The 10,098-nt window shown below is 51.1% G+C and overlaps 1 protein-coding gene across 1 annotated transcript; it reads right to left on the bottom strand.

Moving 5' to 3' along the window:
* Positions 1 to 287: 287 nt before the first annotated feature.
* CHC_T00002455001 (hypothetical protein) lies at positions 288 to 1,907 on the bottom strand. The gene is made up of 3 exons (XM_005713636.1): positions 1,830 to 1,907; positions 368 to 1,678; positions 288 to 299 (listed from the first exon to the last, which is right to left on the bottom strand). Exons 1-3 carry the CDS (start codon positions 1,905 to 1,907, stop codon positions 288 to 290), a joined length of 1,401 nt encoding a protein of 466 aa, XP_005713693.1.
* Positions 1,908 to 10,098: the final 8,191 nt, after the last annotated feature.

Here is a 10,098-nt window from a genome sequence, read left to right as displayed (position 1 = left end):
TCAAGGACTTGAGTACATCCTCGGATGGTTCTCGAAAAAGAATCACAACCCCAACAATGTCGAACATACTAAGTGCCGACGGTGTCAGTACTGGGAGGGCTAATACAATTCTATATCGTGGGATGTCAAGACTTTGCAACAGTTCAATCTCAGCAGTGCTCGCCACTTCATACCAAATCTCCTGGCTGCTGAGAATGGCCAAGACGGCCTTGTCTGGGTTACACCGCACCGGATAACGCAACTGCACTCGCTTTGAATTCGCAAGTGTGCGCATGTACTGAATATTCTTAACAATGCGGCTAAGGTCGACAACAAACCGAGGGTACCTCAGTTCTTCAAGGTCTACGCCCCCCGGTCCAGCAAACGCCGAACTTTCGTAGTCTTCAATGAAGTGAGCGTTGTGAGCCCTTCCGACTGTGTTCAGTCGTTTGACTACATCTTCATGTTCAGACAGTTCATCAAAAATTGAGCTCGGGCTGATGGGACGGGTCCAGTTCTCCACTGATAAGAAAGATGAGACGATTGCATGGCTCCTCTCATCAACGGAGAAAACGTTTGATGCCGCTGCGCAGAACGATTGCGTCAGCATATGCTTATTCATCATGGAGAGCTGATGTTCTTCTCTGCCGGACATTGAGCAACCGTTTGTCGGATTTGGAATAATAGCGACGGTGAAACGGCTGGGCTTAAACAATTTCACCACGGAAGTTATTAGCTTCGAAATATTTCTGTGAGAAGCCGTCGTTTCGAAGGACACGTACGATGCATCCGGCTCGGGAGACACGTGTATGGTATAATAGGACCGATCGTGCATCGCATTCATAGAGTATCCGCAAGGTTTAAAGTTAAATGCGTCTATCGTCGCGCCGTCAAGCAGCAACTTGTCTATCCCAACAAGCGACGTGGTACCGTCTGCGATAGTGTCTCTTCCCCACATGCGCGGTCTGTCCCCGAACATGAATTGCTTCATCGCGGAAGGATCCAAGTCAAACATGTAGAGTTCCAATGCTTGCTTTTGATCCAATGTTTCACAATTTTTTTCATCTTGAGATTCCGTATTCTTCAACTTCCCACCACGACCCGCACAAGGTGCCAATGTCGTGGAGTACATGTACCACCAAGATGAAGAGAATAACGGAGCCTGAAAAACTCGCCCCTTGGTGTTCAATGCCCTGTCCAGAAAGGAGACTTCATTCGCAATGCTGTCATGAGGGAAAAGCTGAGCGTCAGGTAAAATGTAAGAGACCCTGGAAAACTGGACATAAGTCACCAACAGGGCAAGCTTATCTGATACTAGTTTCAGTATCACGGGTAATGCAAGAAGGAGTCTCGTGGTCCCGCATGTCTTGAGTGTTAGACAAGTGTCAGAGACAAAAAGCGAGGACTCTGACAAAAGGTATGCGTCTGTGTGTTCGTTCTTTGCAACAGAAAGGATGTTACATGCAGCAGCACGCAAGATAGCCTCGATGTCGCAGCGGCGGAGATTGCGCAAACTGTTACAGCGATCTGCGGTTTGGCATGTATGCAGACGTTTCCCAACTGTACTGCGTTTGAAATGCATTTCTAGTTTCTTCTCTGGGCCCTCGAAGACGTTCAAAGTCGAGTCGGAGGATTGTTGCGCTAAATTAGGGGAGTGGTTACAAACCGGAGAGTTAGAGTTTCCGAGAGCCATACCTATCTCGTGTCAATGTCCTGACCTCAGAAAATTTACACTTGTCGAGATTGTTACGTAGTGCTTGAGTTTCGTGACAAAGATGCAAATGAAGCCGCTGTTACCCGGGCTTCTTCTCGCAATCAGAAAAGTCAGCTGACCTCCACTTACGGAATACAAGCCAGAATGATTCGTCAACGATGCTCAAGGACTGGACTCCAGCAGCACGGGGGCAGTAAGACTTTCCACTCGGCATCACAACAGGAAGGCAACGTTCGATCTCTTCGCGCACTCTTCAAAAACGAAGAGCGGCGCAGGTAGAACTGAATTGAAAGGGGCCCAGTGTGACTGGAATAGAGCAATTGTTTGCGAAAGGCGAGGTTATGGATTACGGCGTGAACGAGGTGGGCGTTCGACCAAATCGCATGAAGAGGGAGACGCGAAGTGAATTGTGTGAAAATGAAATCCACACGAAGCAATTCATTTACCAAGCACCTCGCAGAGGGAAGGTCTCTTATAATCTTGAAGAGAGCACACACGGCGGCCGGGTGTGATAAATGGGGAGTCATAATACTGTACATAATACGTCAGTCAGCCACGAAAATCAGATGAGGGCGGCGTGGAGAAGGACCGCGGTGACAGTCTGTCTCTCTGGATCACAAATTGTCCCATCATCATCACTCAGCCGTCCCAGCTCGTGGGTGACGTGTTACGGTAGAGTTGGAGGGGAACACTTGGGTGCCTCTCCTGGTCGAAAGGTGTGAAGTGCTCAGGCCGCCCCAGGCGATAAAGGCATCAAGCAAGCCACCCGCAAGCGCCCTGCTTTGTCGCGCATCATCCGCTGTGCCAGTTTACTAGGGAGGTCAGGGGGGGGGGGGGGGGGGGGGGGAGGGCCCAGCTTACACTGCGAGTTCAATCCACACCACCCCCTGACTTCAGGCAGCAATTATTTCATGTTCGCGTGCCCATGCCGGTGACCTGAAATGAGCACTCCGATCTTGTTCACAATGACTCGTTAACAGTGCGCAAACTGCAATTGACAACCCTATTTTTTCCGCACTCGCTACACAACTCCAAGCAACTTCCAAGTTCCGTCCATTGTACTTAGTCCAATGTCGCTCATGCAAAACCAACTCTTCTTCTGGTCAGGAGGTCTATACCTTCTGGACAGGAGGTCTATACCAGTTAAAACAGCGGTCATTTTTTCGTAACATCCAATCCACAGCGGGACATTTTAAACCACCCAATCTTCAACTTGCCAATCGCTCTAACGTACAAAAGATTCGTCCACAAAAATCTCTGTTTGAGGTGTCCAAGGCTATTATCAATTAGATCCTACTCTGGTCTCTCTCTCTACGTATCGTCAAGTGTTTTCACACTGATTGCGCATGCGCATGAAAACCTTCTCTCAGGAAACGTAGGCTCTCGTAGAATGTCCCTCGCCAATCTTTGCTCGAAGAGGGCAAACTCGTCCGCCGACCATACCTCTTCAGACCATGCATTTGCGTATATTCCACTGAGAATTCCGAACTCAGTCCATCAGGCAGGTAACATTTTCTGCAAATCTATTCACCGCAAGAAATCCAGCAATTTTAACAATGTGATATGGTGTCGATGTGAAGACCTCCCGGAGTCAGTCCGGTTCTTGTATGAGTGAGGCTTTTAACCGTTGGGTACAGTATCTTCTTCCCTCTTTCTTGTACAAAGCCATTGGCAATGGGCCATTGCACCACGAACCGCTGTGTGCAAAACCTAAGTGCAAATCGGATGCCTTCTGCACACAGGATTCGTAACGGTACGGTGTCAAGGTTGCCCCGCCAGCAAGGATACACGTGTAGAAAGCTAGGCAAGGTTTGGCGGCTTCTAAATGCTTTCTCTGCATTTCTTGTTCACAATTACATTCGTCATGACACAGACGGCCAGGATGGCAAGCAAACTGACGGACGTTTGCGTTTGCACATCGTCAGCCTGACAGGAGCACCTGCACTGCACTTTCAGGAATGATTTTGAAAAGATTTGAAGAATTTAATTTCCCGTCGGTACATCGTAGAGGTAATGACGAACTGGAAAAAATATTCCTCCACTATTGAGCCGCCCCCCATTTTTGCCATCAGCCTGTTGCAGGTACCACCTGCGGCGCGTGATAATCAAACGGAAACAGTGCTTTATCAGCCCTATCTTCAAGGACAGCACGGATGGGTCACAATGAACAGCGAGAACGTACAAACAAATAGTTAGAGATGATTCCTACACAGCGATAATAGCCGACTTTCCAGTCCTTCAGGCCTCACAATCGCCACCAGTGCAAGCTCTCCCTTCGTTCCCGTTGCCATGCCCTATCTTCATTCTTCCCAGACTTGTGCTCTACTTGTAGACAATAGTCGCGTCCAATTGATCCCTACGCGCCCCTGTCCGCTTGACAGCCTCCAAGCCCGCGCCTTTTCCTCCTCTCTCCAAGTCACCGCTCACATTGCGTATCCTGCTCAGAGGCGTTGTCTCGTTCCAAAAGATCGCACCCCCTCGGAAAGTGACGACAGACTGTACTGCGTCCTTTTGAGCGACTCACAGTGTCCGCCAGGACGGCGGTGAACGCTTTTGTTCAGAGCTGACAGTGCAGGACGGATGGCTCGTCCAGATTCGAATTATTCCGTCACACGTGTCCAGGATTCACACGGATGCCACCCGAAAAAGAGTATTGGCAACAAGCCCTTCCCCTTTTCCGCTCACTCGCTTCTGCGCCTACTTCTACAGCTCGCCCGCCTCCACCCACCGATCAACAACTCACAGTTCCCTGCTACTGCTCATTAGCGCTTCCTCGCACGCCTCCCTTCAAGATCTAGCCACAACACCTCTCCGCCTCAGCTATTACCGTTCGGCGGTTGATCAGAGCCCTCCACCTTCACCTCTCTGCTACTGCTTGGCAACATTTCCTCCCGAAACCTCGCTCCCAGATCCAGCCACCAACCCTCCGCCTCTGTCACCGTTCGGCTGCACGCTCGGTGCGCACACTACAGGCTTTGAATTTTACCGCTGGTGCCCGCTGCCCCTCAACCGACACCAGTGTTATTGCTTGGCAGAATTTCCTCGCCAAGCCTCGCTCCCAGATCCATCGCACCAACCCTCCGCCTCCGCTTTAACCCCTTGGCTGCCCGCCCCCTTCCCGCCTTACCACTTTTGACTTTACCGCTGGTGACCGCTGCCCCTCAACCCGCACCTGTGTAATTACTTGGCGGCGTTGTCGAGCTACGCTTCACAAAGTGATACTAAACTACGGCTTCCTCACCGCCCTTTGCGGCTCTATCGTCCACCTACAATACTGCCTCCACCTGGCCCCCAGCTGGCCACCTCGACTATTGTTCCCACGCTCACATCTGTGAGCATCTCGAAGTTTTCTTCTCCTTCGCCAACCGTACCCTCTGATGCCCTCATCACCGCCAACAAGTGCAGGACATGGATTGGAAGGATCCGCTGCACTTGCAAGCTCGAATCCCTCGAGCGCATCGTTTCCTGTGTACGGCGTGCCTGTTATGTTGACTTCCATGCCAATTTCTAACGTAAATCAGGTTGTACCACCCATGGCAGTGTCATTCGGAAGGTTCCAGTATCCAGATGTGCCGCGAAGCGCAACAGAGGAACAGGTGCAACCTGCTCTCCCGATGCAGCCCACACAAGAGGGTATGATAGAGGAAGGGACCTTATCCGTCGGTAGGTTTGAAGCCATAGACGGAGAGTTGGAGAACTTGATTCCCAAGGAGCTTCATGGAACTGTACATTTTGTGGCCATATCTTAGTTACTGGAAAATTCTGCAAGAGACGGGAGTTTATTGATACGTGAGGATGGAAATACATGGGGATTCAAGCATCGGAGACGACAGAGCAGCGCTTGCGATGCTCTCGGGTTACACATTTCGGGATCAAGCTTCGCGGTGCTGGTTGGAAATATTCCAGGCACTGCAGGGAGGCTCAATCAAAGTTTGGGCATTGCATATTTTGCGGTAAAAAGGTATCCGTGCGATACTATCACAGATTTGTACTGCATTTACAGGGACTCACAAAACCGCCACATTGCACAATGCCAGAGGTTGAGCGACGGCAGTTGCTGGAAGCTTCCAGCTTCGCGCGCTCCGCATACGCCAAGAATGTACACGCAGTGACCTCAAGAAGATCAGCGTTGTCAGTTGCTCCGTCAAGTACAGATGTCCGCGCATGCCGACATTCGTTGAGCAACTCATCCTTCTCTGCGGGCAGAGCCGTCGAAAACACAGGTCCACCTCCCCAAAAATACAGCGGCGAAAGGAATGGAGGTAAGCGCCAGCGCACGGACTTAAGCCAGGTGGCAGTTAAACCATTGGTGCTGGACCGGGAGGGGGTGGAACGGCTGTTGAAAGCCATAATCAAGGTCGTTGTTCTCCGGGTTCGTCCGTTTTCGCTTTTCGAGAAGCTTACAGAGAAGTTCACGAGTCCTGAGAGAGATATGCTGGCCCTGCTCAATCCGGATATCGAGAAACCTCCCTTCTGCCAAAAAAAATTGGCGGCGAGCTCCTAAACAACTGTTGCGACGACACACAGGGGCACGTTAAAAGATGCATCCATGAAGCTCTGAGCTGAGGGGGTTGCTACAGTGATGTTTGATGGTTCGGAGGATGTCACAAGACAATCTGTCATAAACATTATGTTAAAAGTTGACTTTGGAATGGACGGAATAGAGAAACTCCCTTTTATGATTGGGACGGAATACTCTGGGTCACGGAAGTTGGGAGCTGCAGATTACTTATAAATAGTTGAGAAGACGCTCGCATCGTACAAAAATGGTGACAAGGTGTGTGCTATCACTAGTGACAATACACAGTCATATATTAACACGAGGGAGCAGTTTGCCAGCCGCAACCGGGGAAGCTTTAGCGTGAATGATCAGAGCCATGTGGCCGATCTTCTTATCGAAAACGTGTCAGAGCTTGGCTGGATGGCGACCGTCATTGATAAGGTTTCGCATGTCGTCACTATGGTGCATAGTCATAAGAAGCTGAAGGCCCGGCTAATTGAGTGTATACAGGAGTACAATGGCCTGGTGATCGTGGGCTTTTGTCGTAAGGAGGGGGAGATGAGGGGAAGCTCTCCCAATTCTGAGCAAATGACTCGACTTGAAATGCACATGCGCAAAGTACGAGAGCTGCATCGCACTGCAGTAATGGTGGAGCAAATGTCCGCCACGCGATTCGCATCCACTGAACGAGTATTGAACTCTTTCATTCGTGCACGCCCGGCTCTCCGGAAGGTGATCGGTACTGCGCCAGAGCAAAAAAAAAATTTCCAAGACAACCTGTTCTACGTGCCAGCGTCACGAAGGAAAAAAAGGGAGGAGGACTTCGTCCTTCCTATAATGTGCAAGACGTTTTTCGCTGGGGTATTGGAAGCACACTCTGTCCTTCAAGTTCTCTGACGGTACCTACGAAAATTTGACGCTGACACTGCTCGGATCAATGACATCCTACCCCTCACTATGAATTTAGAGACAGATATCGAGAACCTGCGATTGGTCGAATGGAAGAAACAAGATATTATAGATGTGTACAGGAGGAGGAGAGACGGTCGAGTGAGCGCTTCAACAAAAGTCCTGTTGTTACAGGACATTCATTGGGCTGCACATTGCTTGGACCCCAACGCAGACGTTACCAAGTTTGGCACCTTTGATTATCGGGGGAGAATTGGTAATGTTATTCAGCAGTACTGTAGAACCATGTTTCCGAACGACCTGCTCGCCAAGGTTAAAGAGGCCAAGCTAATGAACGCGTTTTCAGTAGAGCAGTATAGCTGGAGAAATATTCGCCTGTCAGGGAATGATGCTGCTCTGGAGTTCTACATGGGTCGTCCGCTTCAATACTGGACCAATTGCCTCTGCAGAGACCTAGAGTTCAAGCAGTTTGCACAGCGTGTGCTTTCTGCATCTCCGACTTCATGTGCGGTCGAGAGGAGCTTCAGCGCTATGAAGCGCATTAGTACCAAGCTGCGAAATAGACTCAAGAACGAGAAGGCAAGGAAGCTAATGTTTTGCTATTGGAATCTACGCATTCAGCTGGCAGCCTCGGCAGTGGACCGTATAGAGTTGTGGGACGGAGAGGCCGAGATGGAGAACGAGCAGATTTCACGACTCTCCACGAGCGTGTCAGGAAGCCCCCGATTCAATTCTTCACCTCAGCTCCGCTGGCGGAAGTCTGGCTGGGTCAGACGATAGCATCTCCGAAAGGGAAGAGTCGGATATCTGGGGGTTTTCAGATGAAGACACGGACAACTCGCCCGACCGGGGCTCTGACCTCCAGCCTTGAATCCGACATTTTCCCGCCTTCTTCTACCCTCACCCCAATCCCTGCATCCTATTGCCGCAAATGCCCGTCTCCATCACCCTACCTACCCTCCCCAAGCCGAAATATGGGATATATCCGCACAGTGCAGAGGTGTCATTCACGATAAAAAGCCACGACATGATTTGAGATTCAACCTGCCCTAGTTCCCTTTAGTCTGTACGCGGTAATGCCTTTGGTAGTAAAAGCATCGCACCCCTGAAGTTCGACGTCAGTTAGGGTAAGCACAAAAATTGTGATTACTCTCCAGTAGACCCTACACACCTAATCCCCCTGCTCCTCGCCTCCGCCGGCGCCTTAACCCTGCACGTGAGGACGCCAAACAAGATCGGCGTGGACAGCGTGAGCTGCAAGTCCACGAGCCAGTTGGTCACAGCACTGGTGATGTTCTCGTAGTGGTCCGTCGCGCCCTTCATGAACACGCCCAAGAACACGACAGCGACGACCTTCTGCGACGCGTACATCAGGCGCGCGGCAATGGGCAGCTCGTACGCGCCGGGCACCCCCATGAGCACAACGTTGCCCTCCTTGAGCCCGTTGTCGGAAAGCGTATCCTTGACATCTTTGAACATGGCACTGACAAATTCCGCGTTTCAGCGGGTGTAGATGACGCCGATGTGAAGCTTCTCGTCGACCTCGCAGTCCGGCAACTACAGGCCCATGTTCCAGCAGCGCGGCGCGACACGGCGACATGCGGGCTTCGCGCGGCGCGGCACCACGCACACGAGCACTTGCAGAGGGGCACACAGGAAGCACGAGCAGGCTGGCGCGCGCGGCGCGGCGCTCACTGCAATGGGCACGAGGGGGGTCACGAAGGCCATTGCGCGAACATCCGGAGGGAACGGGCAGCGGGTAGGGATGGGAAAAAGAGCGGTGCGGTCAACGAGATGGGGCCGCAGGTTCGGGGCTTGGTCACAGAACCTGGAGTGAGGCAGGGAGACGAGGAGACGGGGAGACAAGGAGACGGGGAGGCACACCGAGGCAGGAGGGAGGGACGGAAGGACGGAGGGACGGATGGAGGGAGGGACGGAGGGAGGGACGGAGGGAGGGACGGAGGAAGGGACGGAAGGAGGGACGGAGGAAGAGACAGAGGGAGGAACGGAGAGAGTGAGAGAGTGAGGGAGTGAGGGAGGGAGAGAGTGGAGGGAGAGAGTGAGTGAGGGATGATATTGGGATGTTTTGCGGAATCGTAGGCAGGGTCGGACGGCAGAAAGCTGTCAGTATTTTTCTAGGAAAATCAAAATCCAGGGGAGTCCGGCGATTGCGAAAGAGCGAACTGAGCGATAGTTCGGGCGATTTCTTGAGTTGCTTCTTTCATGAGCAATCTTCCCGTTTTTCAGAATAGTTTCAGAAGTTTGCTGCAGATTTCGTTCACGCTGCAAAGTACCGACAGCCTGACAGCATGTCAGCGAGTAGCAATCTACCAGCAGTTGGCAAAGATTGGTAGACTTGGAGGTCAAGGACGTGGCTTACAACTCTTTATTACAAGTTTCACTATCTACATTTGTCAGATAGACGAAAATAGAATGCCATTGCAAATTACCATCATCCTCAGGCAATTTCGACGGCCCTTTTGGGAATGCGGGTCAAAGCGGGATCCGTTTATTCGAAGCGGGATCCACGTGGGTGATAATGACCAAACCTGGGTATGATCAACTAATTGCATGGTATTATCGACTTGCTAGTAGCGGTTCCCTAAATAAATGTCAAGTTATCCTGCAATGGCCCATTGCAGGATAACTTGACATTTATTTTCCGGTCACGCCCGACGTTGAGATCAGGCATTGGCCGGAAAGTGGAAGCGATTGCCCGGTACAAAACATAAAGAGATAATGTTGCGTTTAGGGGGGCGATCAGGTGCATTTTGGTGACAACGGACGGGTGAAATCGGAAAAGTTGTAACGAACAAGGGGTGACGGTGGTAACTTTGCAAGAGGTACCCATCCGATAGCGGTTTATTTGTAAGGATCACTATGGTGACCATATCAAGTCTGAGGTGACAGGAAAGGAATTCGTAGGTGAAGAGGGGCGTCAACAGTTGAAAATCGTGGACAGTGCGATAAAGTGTACTAACTAACAGGTGACTTC

This window comes from Chondrus crispus, genomic scaffold (assembly GCF_000350225.1).
Source record: "Chondrus crispus Stackhouse genomic scaffold, scaffold_139, whole genome shotgun sequence".
NCBI lineage: Eukaryota > Rhodophyta > Florideophyceae > Gigartinales > Gigartinaceae > Chondrus > Chondrus crispus.
Note: the sequence above shows the minus strand (reverse complement) of the source record. Positions and strands in the feature narration are given on the sequence as shown.

What these genes read in the sequence shown, in the direction of transcription:
- CHC_T00002455001 (XM_005713636.1), bottom strand. Translation starts at nt 1,907, where the DNA reads ATGCCGAGTGGAAAGTCTTACTGCCCCCGTGCTGCTGGAGTCCAGTCC. An exon ending in TTGACGAATCATTCTGGCTT is followed by an intron (nt 1,679 to 1,829) that starts GTATTCCGTAAG and finishes CATTGACACGAG; the next exon opens with ATAGGTATGGCTCTCGGAAA.